General features: G+C 49.0%; 1 protein-coding gene across 12 annotated transcripts in view; it reads right to left on the bottom strand.

Moving 5' to 3' along the window:
- Nucleotides 1–5: 5 nt before the first annotated feature.
- RHBDL3 (rhomboid like 3) overlaps nucleotides 6–16,598 on the bottom strand; it is a 51,449-nt gene continuing 34,856 nt past the window's right edge. For 5 of the 12 annotated variants that reach the window (XM_039914180.1, XM_039914179.1, XM_039914182.1 and 2 more), the window contains 4 exons: nucleotides 12,756–12,856; nucleotides 8,228–8,288; nucleotides 4,124–5,361; nucleotides 32–1,424 (listed from right to left, as the gene is read on the bottom strand). In XM_039914180.1, the coding sequence (XP_039770114.1) occupies nucleotides 5,090–5,361; nucleotides 8,228–8,288; nucleotides 12,756–12,856 (434 nt within the window). In that variant the 3' untranslated portion in view covers nucleotides 32–1,424; nucleotides 4,124–5,089. Of the gene's footprint in view, nucleotides 1,425–4,123; nucleotides 5,362–8,227; nucleotides 8,289–12,755; nucleotides 12,857–16,598 lie in introns of all 12 variants that reach the window. The other 7 variants (XM_039914186.1, XM_039914185.1, XM_039914189.1 and 4 more) reach the window with 7 other exon arrangements.

Below are 16,598 nucleotides of genomic sequence, written 5' to 3'. Positions count from 1 at the left end.
CCATGTTTTTGTTAGAACATGAAATGCGATCAAAGGTCTTCTGTTGGCATTTTACATAACCAATGGCTTTACCCAAAAAACTCTTTAATGAATCTGTGCTCAAATAATATTCGTTAGAACAAAAATATACAGAATGTACACGATACAAAAATATTTAGAAACAAACGTTTACAGCTTGGGTTACTTTTCAACTATCATTTTCAACTAGCCCTTGAAGGGAAAGTTTCATTTGTTTGACTTTTTTAAGGCAGAAAAATATTGATGCTTTTCAGTGTCCACTGGAAGCCGCACTAAATGATATCAAGAGAGGAAGAAAGTTTCAGGCCCCAGGAATTTGCTTTTATTTCCAAACTGAATTGGGAGACAGTGTGGGAGCAGGGTCGAGTTCAGTGAGGGTAATCCCTTGGGTGGTACTGTTGTCCTGGAAATCTATCCAGTTGATCTTCCTCTGCGGGGACTTGTCCAGCAAATAAAAATCTGCTGTGTCCCTGCTGCCATTTAAAAGGGCCTCCTTATCCAGCTTTCCTCAATTACAACAAAATTAATGATTAATAGGATCATTAGGAGCTCAATCCTCCTTTCAAGGTTTTCTTTTTTCCTCTGGGTGCTGTAATTATTCTTTTTTTTTTTATGTGGACCTATTTGCTGCTGTTTCCTGCTAGGCTTCAGTTTCCATTCACCCAGCTGGATAATGAAGCTTCTCTCCTGAGAGAGTAGAGTGGAGGCTCAAATTCCTCCCAACTTCAGGGGAGGCTGACTGCACCTGCCACAAGGGGAAGGAGAGTGGAAAAGATTCTGGCTGCCAGGGAGGGGAAGGGTTAAGGGAGACCCTGGTCAGGCCTGAGGACGGTGATTGGGGGTGGAGGGAGGAGGAGTGAGGGCATCCAAGCCCCCGCTACCTCCCCTTACAGCACCTAGAACCCAGGACTTAGGCCACTGCTGGCAGAGATGACAGGGCTGAAAACAGGCAGCAGAGAAGGGTACTTTCCAGGTAGGAAAAGGGACAGAAAGCTATAATTTAAGGAAGGAGCTTGTGGGGAGAAAAACTGTTTAAATAAAATTCAAGCAAGAGTCAAGTCTGCAGGGGATGTGTGTGTAGCAAATCTCTCTTAACTGCTAGCAACTGACCTGAGATGAAAATAGCTGGCATGCTGCTGGTGAAGGCTTGGAGTGGGGGCTCCTGGGGTATGAGTAGAGACTTCCGCTCCCTGCCCAGGGCCGTCTTCACTGGCAGGAATAAGCAACGAGTCATCGTGGACTTGCTTAGCATCAGGGGACGCAGGGTGAGGGGCTGTCCACAGTTCCTGCCTCTGTTCCTGCCCTGATGAAACTCCACTAGCCCTGCGGCCCACTTCCGACAGACGTCTGTTCTTTGTGCAAGGGCTTGATGGGTGAGGAGAGAGAGGCAAGAGCCAGGTGGGGATCTGGCGGGATTAAGAGAGGGGAGGCGTTGCCAGACTCTCTTCCCTGGGACACAGAGCACAGACATGTCAGAAGAGCCTGGAGCTAAGGCTGGAGGAAGCGATGCATCCAGGAAGCTTGTGCTGCTGTATCCACTATTGGTCCAGACAAGCAACCTGGGTCCCTTCCCAATCTCTGGCTCCTGGGCCGTGAGAAGCCACGGTGGAGATCCTCGGACCCTGGAGCCACTCCTCAAAGGTTTTCTTCACCTTTCAACCCTCCCTGGTCCAAGATCGGTTGCAACCCCACCTAAAGCCATATCCTGGGTTCTCCAGGGCAGGGAACTCGCTTGTAGACTCTACTCTTCCCAATAGCCAAGTTTCTGGCAAAGAACCCTTCTACCACCGAGAAAGCTCAGTGAGTTGAGGGGGTGGAGGAAGAGGGAAGGGACCTAGATAGAGCTCCCCCAACCAGGGCACCCCATTAGAGAGGGAGCACTTTGGGTGGCAAGGAATCTGTCACCTTTTTTTGTACTTCCCAAGCACTTAGTCCAGTGCATTGCATCCAGAGGGTACTCAATAAATACTAGTGCTACTTCTAAGGCAAATGTCCCTCACCCCACAGATGAGCCACCTCCTCCTCCCCTACGCTAAAGAGTGATATCACTGTCATGGGACAGGCTGGCAGGATGGAGATAAGGAAGTCAAGATGAAACATAGCGTGGTTTAGTGGCTAGAGCACGGGCCTGGAAATCAGAAGGACCTGGGTTCTAATCTCAGATCTGCCACATTCCTGCTGTGTGACCTTGGGCAAGTCACTTAACTTCTCTGGGCCTCAGTTACCTCATTCATTCAGTTGTATTTATGGAGCATTTACTGTGTGCAGAGCGCTGTACTAAGCGCTTGGAAGTACAATTCCGCAACAGAGAGAGACAATCTCATCGGGAAAATGGAGATTAAGAGTTTGAGCCCAAGGTGGGACAGGGACTGTGTCCAACCTGATTAACTTATATCTACTCTAGTGTTTAGAACAGTGCTTGGCACATAGCAACTACCATAATTATTATTAAGATGTCCCATAGCTCTCTTGCTCTGTGACAGTTAGCCAATTGCTTGTAGACCTCCTTCTTCCCCTAGGCAGAAGGTTTTAGAGGAGGAGCCCTGGGACTGAGGTAGGGGGTATGTGCATCAATACCTTAGTACCCCACAACCAATGGGCAAACAATTTAGGCTCTGGCTGTGGCTGCCTTCCACGGGACTTTCAGCTGGCCACTTGGCACATACCCACACCCAAGGGTAAACATGGGGTGGGCAGCTGGTACAGCGGCAGCTGCACTGGTCTTAGATGTCAGGAAGGTTGCCTGGCTGGTCCTCTCTTGAAAGACTCGGTCCTTGGTCGCCATGGGGAGGGCACCTGGTGCTCTGTCTGAGACTCAAAAGGCCATCACGTCCATCCTCCCGCTCACGGTCTATGGGAACTTGCCTCTCTGAAAGCAGAAGCCACGCTAATCCCCCCGGTTGCCTGCCCCATCTTCCTATGCCCCTTCACCATTGGAAAATCTTATTTTCAGTCTAACTCGAGTCTGCCCTGCTGTGGGTGAAACACATTTCTTCCTGCTTTTGGGCCCAGTTATATGGAGACATCTGTTCTTTGTGCAAGGGCATGATCGGTGTGGGGAGAGGGAGTCAAGAGGCGATAGTCAAGCGTGACCTGGCAGGATTAAGAGAGGGGCTGCCTCACCAGACTCTCTTCCCTTGGAGACAGAGCCCAGAGAGGACAGAAGTGACTGGAGCTAAGGCTGGTGGAAGAGATGAAACCAGTTTAAATTTGTGAGGAGGTGGAAATCTCTCTCCCTTGACCCAGTTCTGAGGGAGGTACCTAAAAGGCAAGAGGCCCACTGGGCCTGGGGGTCCCACCGAGAGAGTAGGCCCCCTCTGTGTTCCTGGAGGAAGGTGGAGAAAGCAAAACTAGCTCTAGGCACGCCCAAAGCTCGCAGGTGTCAGGAACCCCACTGGGTGAGGGGGATCGTGCTGTGAACAGCTTCTGGCCCATCCCAGGACCGGTCTTAACCCAAACCCGCCTCACCTCAAAGGAGGCTCAAAGGAGAGGCCCACGGCTAGCTTGCGCACCCCCACATCACTGTATGTCTGTCTCTAGCCAGACTCCTCTCAATGAGGTCATTTCTCTTCCCCACTGGAACAGATGGTGAGGATGGGAAGGAGCTGAGAAGCGCCAGAATCTGGAAGCTCCTTTTCCAGAGCCATTTCCCTATAGACACAACTCTCTCTAAAACAAGGAAATACTCTGATATCCTCTTGCTCCGGGACTCAGCTGTGACCAGTAACAACCTTGGGGGGTGCAAACAAAATGGCCCCTGACAAATCTGTCCCTTCTCAAAGGAAAGAGATAGAAAACTTGGACTCCTCTTCCCTCCCACCATCGCCGACCTGGCCAGCACCCTCTTCCTTCCAGGAACTCACTGTGCCTACCAGTATACATTTATGGCAGATGGAAATCTCTCTTCCTTGTCCTAGTTCTAAGGGAGGCGACTGAAACGAAGAGTCTGGCTAGACCCAGGTGTTCCACTGAGAGAGCTTAGGGACCTTTTTACAATGGCCCTGGTGTAGTTGCCCTTGGAGAATCTGAAAAAGGAGGGTGGGGAGGAAACCCAAGAAGGACACACCAATCTGACTGATAGGTGGTCTCTAAGCCTGACACTCACCATTTCCAAGCTCCATCAGGGAGCCTGCTCTCCCTCCTGGCAGTTTGTTGTGTCCTGGGGCTCTGGAGACAGGGAGATTCTGTCCTCTTACTGTGGGGTCAGGGATGAGGAGGTGGAAGCTGGGCGCATCCGTGCCAAATGTCACATTCGGGAAACAAGGGCAGCAAAACACCAGGAGAATGTGTCTGGGGAAGAGAAAGCGAGTGGACCGAGGATGGTGGGGGTGAGAAGGAAGGGCCCGTGTGGGAAGGTCGGAGGGCGAAATCTGTAACTCTTCCCCGGGGTACCCTAGATTTTCCGAGGATTCAAAGAGGGGTGAGACAGGGCTGGGGAGACAGACCTTGCCCCAGACAACTGAGTTGCCAGATAAATTCACACCTACACACACCCACATCACCCTTTTCCACGCTTCCCTCACATCGAGGAGCTCACCCAAGGCTCATGTCAACACTGGAGCCATCTTGAGGTCTACGTTCCAGGCTTCATTCTCCCCATTGCGGCTGCTCCGCAGGGAAGTTACGTCTCGTGGTCAGTTCTAGGGTAACTGTGAAAAACCAAGGCAGCGTATAGCCCAACACCCCAAGTTCTCTTTTCCCTTAGGTTCAAACCCGGGGGCCAAACGCCATCGTCTTCTCCGGGCTGAGGGGTTCATCCTTCCCGAATGCCTTCAGCTGGGCTTGTCTCAGGAGAGTGAGGGCAACCTGCCGGCAGCCCACCCCCACTTAGGAAGCGCTGACTTTGGCTCCATCCCCTCACCTGCTCGGGGTTTGTGCTCAGAGTCAGGCATACGCCACGCCAAAATCCGTCTCCTCATCGTCTGCTGTCCGGGAAACACTAGCCCGGGCTAATCCTTATACAAGAAATGAAGCGAACGCCTGCCCCCTTGCATCTCCAAACAAACCTGGCAATGAGAAACCCCGAAAATGCGAGTGGTTCCTCAGCCGGCCCCCACCCCACCCCTGGCCCTCAGGGGGGAGGGGGCAACTTCAGATCCAGCAGGTTGTAGGCAAAGATATTCCAGAAGATGGCAAACAGCACAAAGACAGCGTACATGGCCGCAAAGATCCACCACAGCGACTGGTCCTGGAGCCTCTGTTCGTAGTTGCGCAGAACGACCACCCCCAGGGTGACCCCCACGGCCACGCCACCCAGGTGGGCCACGAAGCTGGGGTGTGGGCACGGGGGGTACATAGAGGGGTGGAACCGAAGCCACACAGCTCTCCCAAACTCTATGCTCACTGAAAGGGGAGAGAGAGAGGGGTCAGGCAGGCTGGAGAACGGGACCCTGGGCCGGAAGCTGGGAGATCTGGGGTCCAGTCCCAGGGTCGCCGCTGACTCACGGGCAGACCTGATGTGAATCCCCAACTTCTCCGGTTGTCAGTCTCCCTCCAGGGAGACACCATGGCCTAGCGGAAGGAGTGTGAAACTGGGAGCCCTAGAGACCTGGACTCTAAAGATATTTGTTAAGCACTCACTATGGGCCAGACACTAAAAGCTGGGGTAGACAAATGCTAATCAAATTGGACCCAATCCATGTACCACATGGGGCTCACAATCTTCATCCGCATTTTACAGATGAGGTAACTGAGGCACAGAGAAGTGAAATGACTTGTCCCAGGTCACAGAGCAGACAAGTGAGAGCCAGTTTTAGAAACCAAGACCTTTTTTTTTTTTAAAAAAAAGAAAAAGGTATTTGTTAAGTGCTTACTATGTGCCAGGCACTATATTAAGCTCTTGGGTAAAAATACATGCTACTGACTTCTGACTCAAAGCCCATGCTCTATCCAGTAGTCCACGCTGCCTAGTGCGTGACTAAACCTTTCTATGCCTCAGTTTTCACAGCTGAAAAATGGGTATTAGACACCTGCTGTAGTTATGCAACCCTCAAGCAAGCCCTCCTAATATTACTTCTGCTCCAAGAAGCCTTCCCGGCCTAATCTCTCATGTCCCCATCTTGCTCTCCCGTCTGTGTCACCTACGCACTTGGATTTGGACCCGTTAAATAGCTGATTTTCATTCCGCCCTCAGCCCCACCACATTCATGTGCATATCCATAATTTATTTAATGTCTCTTTCTCCCTTCTAGACTCTAAACTCTTTGGGGGCAGAGAACACATCTATCAACTCTACTGTATTGTATTCTTCCAAGTACTTAGTGCAGGGCTCTATACAGAGTAAGTACTCAATAAATACCACTGATTAATTGATTGCTCTCTCTACCTCTGAAACCCTCTGGAGCAGGGACCATGCATCTCCCATTCACCTAGGAGGAAGAGCAAGTGAGAAGCAGCACGGCCTGACAGAAAGAGTACGGGCCTGGGAGTTAGTGAACCTGGGTTCTAATCCCAGGTCTGCCACTTGTCTGCTGTGTGACCTCGGGCGAGTCAGTTAACTTTGCTGTGTCTCAGCTGCCTCATCTATAAAATGTGGATTAAGGCTGTGATTCCCAAGTGGGACATGGACTGAGTTCAACCTTGTACTTAGCCCAGAATTTCGCACAGTGCTTGACACCTAGTAAGTGCTTCACAAATACCATTAAAAAAAGTCTCCATGCTTGTGATTTTTCTTTCTGGTGATGCATGTGATGTCTGTCTGTCTTCTCCTCCCTGAGCCTCTCCTCTTGCACCTCCTGGAAGCCATGTGATAAATTCACGCCTAACTCCTGCTCAAAATGACAAGAGGGCATCACTGCTTAGTACTGAGCTTTGTCTGCATTCAAAGGGCCTCAATAAATATCTTTATTTACGTCTATTAATGTCTGCCTCCCCCTCTAGACTGTGAGCTCTTTGTGGGCAGGGAATGTGTCTGTTTCTTATTATACTGTCCTCTCCCAAGCACTCGGTACAGTGCTTTGCATACAGTAAGCACTCAATTAATACGATTTAATGATTGAATACTGTCAACGAATGAATAAATGAACGTTAATTAGCACGTTGGCCTGCAATTTTTCCTTAACCCCTCCAGATGGCAGAGAAGAAGCGATCAACGCTCTCCAAGCCTTCTGCTGGCTCCAGGAGAGAAGCTGGTGGGAGATAACGGGATTCATTTTTCCAGTGGCTAAGCCCCAGCACCTCTGGGCACGGACCCAAGACCCGCAGGGTCCGGGACCTGCCTGGAGTAGGGCCAGGACAATTTGCCTGCCAGCCCCTTCTGGCTTTCAAACCCCTAGTTACCAAGTTTTCACTGTGTGTGCCGGGGCAGAAGAGGGGGCAGGGATTTCAGCGGGATGGAGGCAGCCAACATTGAGGGTCTTTTCAGCCCTGACTGCAAACTCCTAGGTCTTGTCAGAGGACCAGAAAGAGCAAGACTAGGAGTCCAGTGACCTTTTCCGCCTCACTCACACCACGCCTGTCTGTGGCAGTGGGGGAGGTTGCTCCATTCCTGGCCAAAATGAGTGCTAAAGACCATCCCTCTCTCTCTCTCTCTCTCTCTCTTTCTCTCTCTCTCTCCAGATTGTACCCTATCTTAAGAGATTTAAGATCTGGGGGTTTGCTTTTTTTTCCCCCAATAAGAAGAAAAGAATTTACATAAAAATTTCTTTTAAAAAAAGCCAGAACCTTCTGTACCTCATACTTCTCTTCCTGACTCTGTGTGGGCAGATGTAAGTCCTGGGGGTCTGTAAGTGTGTGAGAAGCAGCATGGCCTAGTAAACAGAGCATGGGCCTGGGAGTCAGAAGGACCTGGTTTCTAATCCTGGCTCTGCCTCACCTCACTTCTCTGTGCCTCAGTTACCTCATCTGTAAAAAGGAGATTCAAGCTGTGAACCCCATGGGGGACATGGACTGTGTCCAACCCGATTAGCCTGCATCTAACCCAGGGCTTAGTACAGTGCCTGGCGCATAGTAAAAGAGCTTAATAAATACCATTAAAAAGTACCTGTGCGCACGACATTCAAAGGACCATCCATGGCGGAGCAGCTGGCTGGGGAAGAGGCCAGAATTTAAAAGCTCTGAACTGTCTGAGCCATTCTGGCCAAAGGCATGGATGGGGGAGGGGTAGCGACGGCTGGCCTCTTCATTCTTACCCTCTCCCTTCCCCTCTCCCCTCTTCCAGGCCACCTGGCTCTCTGTGTCCCTCCCCCAGGAAGCCAGATCCAGTACTTACTACAGATCAAGGTCACAGCCATCCTCAGCAGCTTCAGTTGGCACTTCATTCCCGACCAGTTCTGGGGAAACGAGAGAAGAGGGGGGCGCGGTGAGGCTGGGGGCCACGGTGGCTCACTTGGAGGTTAGAGGGCCAGTGCTGATCTGGCTCCTTGGATCTGGGATTAGCAAGGTTTATGTGTACTAGATGGTAAACTCGTTGTGGGTAGTGAACGTGTGTGTTACAGTGTACTCTCCCAAGTGCTTAGTACAGTGCTATGCACACGGTAAGTGCTCAATGAATACAAGTGACTGACTACTAAATCTACTGTACTCTCCCAAGTGCTCAGTACAATCCTTTGCCCACTGTAGGTGCCCAATAAATGCTAGTTATTGACTGATAAATTTAAGTAAATAGTTATTCATTCATTCAATCGTATTTATTAAGTCCTCACTGTATGCAGAGCACTGTATTAAGCGCTTGGGAAAGTTCAGCAGAGCAGCCAAGATGGTTTAGAAGCATTCTCACCTGCAAGCAGGGGGATGGAATCAATTACCTGCGAGGTCCCTTCCGGCTCTAAAAGTTTATAATCTATCACTCTATTTTTATAGCTATATAAATCTCTTAAAGCTGTAGGCAGAATATGTAATGCATGATATTTTAGGCCAGACCAAGACAAAATGGCTGCCCGATCCTTTCGTACAGATAGAGTCCATCTTTGGCGTTCGGGTTCCGTAGGGGATATATACCAGTTCAAACTGGTAGTGAAGGGTTAAACTGAAATGTACTATTTTGAATCAGGGTCCTAACAGCTACCACTTTGGCTTGCTTAATGGTCCTCGCCAATAAAATTAGCAGAGTGAGAAGAAAAATCTTACACTTTCCCTGCAAGCTGCTGCTGCTATAAAGGCTCCAGGCCTGAGGCCTTCCTGGCTCTTAAACGTGTTTCAGCACTCCCTTCCCCCCTTCCAAGAAGGTGAGAGGAGAAACCTCAAAACCCAGCTGGTTTTAGTGTCCGTGGCCTCTGGGGTCCCTTCCCTTCACCCAGTGGTTTCTGCTACAGAGACCTGGGGAGGAAACTGGAGTCCTAGGTTATTTCTTTGAAAAAAAAATCTTTAAACATAATCCCATTTAGAAATATTCTTCTGTTGCAACAGGGCACTTGTCATGTCCAAAACAGAAATCCTCATCTTCCCATCCAAACTCTGTCTTGTACAGTTCTGCATACAGCAAGCGCTCAGTAAATACAATCAATGAATGAGTGACTTTACCATCACTGGAGATAGCACAACCAGCCTGCCTGTCTCACAAGCCCACAACCTTGGCATTATCCTCGACTCTTCTCTCTCATTCAACCTACAGGTTCAATCTGACATTAAATCCTGTCTGTTCTACCTTTACAATATCACTAAAATCCTCCCTTTCTTCTCCATCCAAACTTCTCCCTCGTTGATCCGAGCACTTAATGCTATCCTACCCTGATTACAGCATGTCTCTTTGCTGACCTCCCTGACTCCTGTCTCTCCCCACTCCAGTCCATACTCCACTTTACTGTCTGGATCATTTTCCTAAACAAACATCCAGTCCATGTTCCCCCTTTTCTCAAAAACCTCCAGTGATTGCCCATCCACCTCCGCATCAAACAGAAACTCCCTACTATTGAGTTTAAAACACAAAATCACCTTGCCCTCTATCTTACCTCACTGATTCCCCACTACAATCTAGTACATTCAGCTCACTTCTCTCCTATGACCCCAACCTACTCGCCGTACCTGCCTCTGGCCTGGAACAAATGACACGTGACATAAGAGAAGCAGCATGGCCTAGTGGATAGAACATGGGCCTGGGAGTCCTGGCTCCGTGACTTGTCTGCCGTCTGACACTGGGCAAGTCATTTCACTTCTCTGTGCCTCAGTTCCCTCATCTGTAAAATGGGAAATTAAGACTGTGAGCCCCATGAGGAACAGGACTCTATCCGACCTGATTTTCTTTTATCTACTCCAGCATTTAGAACAATGCCCGGCACAAGTAAGCACTCAACAAATACCATAATTATTATTACTGTAGTCTACCAAGTGCTTAGTACAGTTCTCTGCATTTGGCATATGCTCAATGAATATGATTAATTGATTGCTTGAAAGACAATCTGTCAAACACCTCTTTCCATTAACTCCTTGGTTAGACTGTAAACTCCCTGAGGGCAGGGACTAGGCTTTTGACCTCCACTACACTTTGCTAGGTGCTAAGTACAATGGATTGATTGGAGTTATCTTTTTCTAGATAAAGAGGTAGCTCCTTGAGGGCAAGGATCATGCTCTACTTAGTATTTACCCTACTGTACTTTCCCAAGTGCTTAGTTCAGGGCCCTGCACACAGACAGCTCTCCATAAATACCACTGACTGATTAATGCACCCGTACAGATGGAAGAGTATACATTGAAAGAAAACCAATTCTCACTTGTTTGGTTTAGAACATTCCACACTCCAAGTTGCTCTGCAGTGAGTTAACGAGGGAGAAAAGGAAGGAAGGAAAGATGGGAAAAGCTTGCTTCATAGAGAAGCAGCGGTCAGCAGAAAGAGCCTAGGCTTGGGAGCTAGAGGTCATGGGTTCGAATCCCAGCTCTGCCACTTGTCAGCTGTGTGACTAGGCAAGTCACTTCATTTCTCTGTGCCTGAGTTACCTCATCCCACACTGTCACCCCCATAGAAGCTTGGGAGGAGCCGGTGGGATGAGCGTATCTTTGGATCCCAGAAAGGAAGGGTGCGGGAGAAGAGAGATGTAAATGAAATAGCCTGGGACAGTACCCTCATCCATAAAGTCATAAGTAGAATACTGGTATTGAAAATGGGCCCAACTTACAGCCGAAAGGCACCATAATGTTTTAGGAGGCTACACGGCATACATTCTCAGAGCACACACCTGCACATGCGCGCGCACACATCTTACGGCCAGTGAAGTGGTAAATACAATCTGCCTTTTTCATTGTTCAAGGGGGTCGTGAATGAACATTCAATGAGCTGGAGTTGGGGAGGGGAGGCGAGATGAGAGAATAATGGAAAGGAAAATCTGGGAAAGCGTTTGTCAGGCTCCAGAGGACCCTTCTGCTAACTGTTCAGCCTGCGTGAGGGCCCGGGAGGGCAGGGGAGGGGGGTAAGGAGGGTACACAAGTGGAGAGGAGAGGCTTTAGCAAACGTGGCAGACCCTGCTTCCAATCAGGAGAGCTTCAGAACATCCTCAGCCCAAGTGGGAGGATCCAGAGGAATCCTAAGCCTCAACTGCCCCACTGTCCTGTTCCATAGGGACCTTCCTGTGCATAGGAGATGAGGGTCGGGGGAGAGCCCTGGGCAAGCCCAGTTCTCTCTTTGATTCCAGGTGTTCCCAGGAGACTCCATTTCCCCAGGGGGTGGTTATTAAGTCTTCTGTTCTGGCCACATCTGCCTTAAGCATTGCCAATGACTCACAGGAGACAAGTCCCCCTCTCCTCCTTCACTCTAGGGACCACAACTAACAATCCTCTGGACAGGTCTCCACTGCTCCCCCAGGACTATCTGTAGTCCACTGAGGGGTCTACCCACACTTCCTGCCCCAAGATTTAGAGAGTGCTTTTGCCTCGCAGCTCTGCAGCAGAGGAATGAGAAAGTCTAGAAAGGACAAAGGCTGAGGGTGGGGACATCAATCAATTAATCAATACTATTTACTGAATACCCACTATCAATCAATCAAATTCATTAAACACTTACTGTGTGCAGAGCAGTGTATTAAGCTCTTAGAAGAGTAGGAGGTAATAGAGGTGGAAGGCACGTTCCCTAGAGGGCTAGACAGACATTAAAATAAATTACAGATATGTAACTAAGTGCCATGGGGCTGAGGGTGGTGACTTAGTACAGTGCTCTGCACACAGTAAGCGCTCAATAAATATGATTGAATGAATGAAAATTACAAAACCACCCAGGGAGTAGGAGAATAATTGTCCACCATATTCCACAAAATTTTTTGTAAAATAAGGTACGTCTGCCTCTTTCCCCCAGTAGATTCTAAACTGCTTGAGAGTAAGGATCGAATATTTAAACTTATACTATATTCTCCCAAGTGCTCAGTACAGTGCTCTGTATTCAGTAAGTGATCGATAGGAATTGACTGATTGATACTCTTCTGAGTTCTTACATCTCAAAGGAGAGAGGAAGGATATAATCATAATTATACCTTGTTTTTTGGACAGAACATTTATATATTCCCAAAAAGCTTTCACGTGAATTATCTCATTTAGTCCCTGTGAGGTAGAGAGAGGCAGGGATTATTATCCCCATTTCACAGATGAGGAAGCTGAGGTCCAGAGAGGTTAAGTGACTTACCCAAGGACCAAGAAGGGGCAGAGTCTGAATTCGAACTCACATCTCCTGCCTTCCAGCCCCATGTTCTTTCCACTAAACCACAGTACCCCTCCCGGCCCTGATTAAAGGTCCCGGCATTGGGTTCAAACCTCCAGGTGTTGGCAATGGAGGGACCTGGTTTTGCCAGTCTGGGGCGTGTGCTGGGCGGGTTACTCACCATCACAATGTTGGCCAGATGGGCAGAGACGAGGGCGTAGACCCCCCCAGAGGAGCCAACCACCGGTGCGGTCATGTCAGCCACTGAGACAGCCAGGGAGCCTGGAGGAGACAGAAGGGAGACCCAGGGGAACGCTTGGCTTCTTCCCTCTCCTCATTGCCAGCCCAGTCACTTTTGGGTTGAAATCTCAAGACTTCAGAGACTGAATCACAATCACTTTCTAGAGCCTGGGTTCCAGTCTGCTTCTAGCTTGGTTCCTAGGTATGTGCTGGTGAATTAAGTGACCCATGGCCACAATGCAAATTACAATGATGGATGGTGGATCCATCCTATTGAATGATTCCTGGGTGTGGAGTGCTGTGCTAGGCACTTGGAAAAATACAATATAACAATGATAATAATAATGATGGTATTTGTTAAGCGCTTACTATGTGCAAAGCACTGTTCTAAGCGCTGGGGGGATACAAGGTATCAGGTTGCCCCACGTGGGGCCCACAGTTTTAATCCCCATTTTACAGATGAGGTAACTGAGGCATAGAGAAGTGACTTGCCCAAAGTCACACAGCTGGCAAGCAGCAGAGCCGGGACTAGAACCCATGACCTCTGACTCCCAAGCCCAGGCTCTTTCCACTGAGCCACGCTGCTCCTCAATATATTATATAACTATATAACACACATTCTCTAAACACAACGGGGAGACAAACATTAACATAAATAACTAAAATATGGATATGTTCCTAAGTGCTGTGGGGCTGGGAGCGGGGGATGAATAAAGGGAGCAAGTAAGGGAAAAGCAGAAGGGAGAGGAAGAAAAGGAAAAGAGGGCTTAATCAGGGAAAACTTCTTGGAGGAGATGTGCCTTCCATAGGGTTTTGAAGCCGGGGAGAGTAATCGTCTGTCGGTTATGAAGAGGGAGGGCGATCGAGTCTAGAGGCAGGATGTGGGTGAGACGTCAGCGGGGAGATAGACCTGACTGAGGTACAGTGAGTTTGTTGGCATTTTTAAGTAGTATAGTATTTATTAAGCATTTACTATGTGCCAAGCACTATGCTAAGCAGTAGGTTAGATATAAGATAATCAACCAATAATAATAAGCATTTCTTAGGTGCCAAGCACTGACTTGGGCCCATAGTCCAAGTCGGTGCTTGGGCACTAGGATAGACAGAGATAATCCATCAGTATTATTTACTGAGTACTTACTGGATGCAGAGCACTGTACTGAGTGCCTGGGAGAGTTCAATAGAATTAGGAGACCTGCTATCCCTGCCTTCAAAGAGTTTGCAATCTAGCAAACAGATATCTCTGATCCACAAAGGGCTCCCAATCTAAGAGGAAGGGGGAACATGTATTTTACTTCAATTTTTCAGATGAGGCACAGAGAAGTTAAGTGACCTGCCCAAGGTCTCACAGGAGGCAAGTGGAGGAGCTGGGAATAAAATGAGAATCTTTTGATTGCCAGTCCTCTGCTCCCAGGCCCGGAGAGGCCACATGGTAGTCTTGTCCTTGACCTTCAGGTGCTGGAGCCAAGGAAAACTGTGTGAGAGGACAGAATTTGTGGGCTGGAAGAGACCTACAGAGATCATCTTCTCCCTATCCTCTACATCAAAAAAAATTCCCAAAACTAGTCCACATTCACCAGCTCAGTACATCCTTCTAGAGATTTTATTGAGCCCTGGGCTGATAACCTGGTATAAGCAGTCCCCTTCCTCTTCTTGAAGTCTCAGTTTACCTGCCGGCAGGTTGGGGGTGGCAAAGGAAGATTTTCTGCTAGGGGTTACATGTCCCTTCCCTACGAAAACTCACCTCCTCCTCTTCTGCACAAGTCCTTGGAAACTGCAACGCCAATGTTTTCCCTCTGGACCCCCTCCTTTTTACCCCACCCCACTATGGGCCTAGAAAAGAGTACAGGGCAGGAGGCAGAGGTTAGCTCCTGGACAAGGACTCAAAGGTGGAGTGGGAGATAGGGCTGGATGCAAAAAGAAAAAGGCCCTGATAAGGCATCAGTGAAGAGAGGCCTGGCCCCAGAATAAGGAGAGAGAGAAAGACAGAGAGAGGAAGAGGGAGAGGGAGAGGGAGAGGGAGAGGGAGACAGAGAAGACTCTAGGCTGGGAAAGGAAAATATTTGTCCTGGGAGGAAAGAGACTAAGAAAAGAGACAAGTGACTTATTATTTTGTCCTCCTTTAAGTGTGATCAATGGCCCCCACTCCTGGAGAGGATGCAGGAAGCTAAAAATAACCAGGAGGTTTAGCCCGGAGCCCGCTGGGGCCGGAGGAGGCAGGGGGGGTGGCGGATGAGCCCACAGGAATTGAAGGAAATCACCGCAGGGAGAAGCTCCCTACCCTCGGGCAGCTGCAAGCAGGAGAGGCAGGAGACTCAGGGAGCTGTCAGGGACAGATTTCCGTCGGCTCAGGGCTCAGCTCTAATCCCAGATTGGCCAGGCCCTCAGGGGTCTATGGTGAGAAGTCTGGGGGGCATTAAAGGACATCTTGTCCATTTCCCAGACTCCAGGGGTGGGGGGAAATGTCCCTTATTTTCACCTCTCCCTGGGCAAAGAGCTGTTTAGCCGTCCTTTGGGAATTCAACTCACAGTCTTCCAACTCTTGCCAGTAAATTCTTCCTGTCATCCTAACTAAATACCTGCTCAACCTCTCTTGCAGGAAGCCCATGATGGGCAGAGCCCATCTCCATACAGCCCAGCCTGCTGCTTAATAATAACTGTGGTATTTGTCAAGCACTATACTAAGCATTGGGGTAGATACAAGATGATGAGGTTTCACAAAGGGCTCATAGCCTCAAGTAGGAGGGAGAACACATATTAAATTCCCATTTTTCAAATGAGGGAACTAAGGCACATAGAAATAACTTGCCCAAGGTCAAGTGACAGACAAGTGGTGAAGCTGGAATTAGAACCTAGGTCCTGTGACTTCCAGGCCTACGCGCTATCCACTAAGCCACGCTGCTTCCCACTGTGGAGGGGGACAATGTACAGGCTCAGAAAAATATATGGGAGCCAACCTGCCGGGGATCTTTCAGCTCCCCCTTCACGTTTTCCTATTTTAATTAGATATTGATCTATTTCCAGCCAACTTCTTTCACCTCCGACATTGGGGAAGAGTTAGCCATAAGTTAAAAAAAAAAAACAACTCAAAAAACAACATCTCACCAAACAAATCTGCCTCCCCCATTCATCCTCCACCCACAGGATCTGCATGACAACGGATTCTCATCATCTTGAGGCTTTTACTATCTAAGAACACTGCATTGCGGGGGTTAGGTCGACCACTTGGCTGCAGGAACACAGGAAGACTATATCCTTCTGTTCGATCATTAGGATTTGGGCTGAGATACAGCCAGTCTCCTCACGTTGGCCTCTTTCCTGGGTGAAGTTTCCTTATCAGGAAACAGCTGAACTTGACACGCTAGAGCAGCAGTTGGGGGTCAAGCAGACTAAAGTCTCCCAAGAAATAGTTATTGGAGAGGGATCAAAGACTGCTTCCTCCACCCAGGAAACAACCTATCACCTGTGGGTTTAAAGGGCAAAAAGGCACTTTGTGGCCAGGTATAGAGTCAGAATCAGGGGCTCTGGGTTCTCTGAAAAATCAGTCATGACAATACAGTGGCCCCAGGATTAGCTCATCACTGAGCACCCAAGCAAGTGTGACTACTTTGGGTGGCTCTCCTGGCATTCTTCCTTTCTGGGCTCCACTGCAGAGAAGGACAGACTGAACAAGGGACTAGACCCGCCTCTGTGGGGTACTTGGACTGTAGATGACTCAAGACAACGTCTGAAATCAATCTCCTCCAGGAGGTCTAGACTGTAAGCTTGCCCTCTAGACTGTAAG

Source organism: Ornithorhynchus anatinus, chromosome 15, assembly GCF_004115215.2.
Source record: "Ornithorhynchus anatinus isolate Pmale09 chromosome 15, mOrnAna1.pri.v4, whole genome shotgun sequence".
Lineage (NCBI taxonomy): Eukaryota > Metazoa > Chordata > Mammalia > Monotremata > Ornithorhynchidae > Ornithorhynchus > Ornithorhynchus anatinus.
This window is presented reverse-complemented; position numbering and strand designations above follow the sequence as displayed.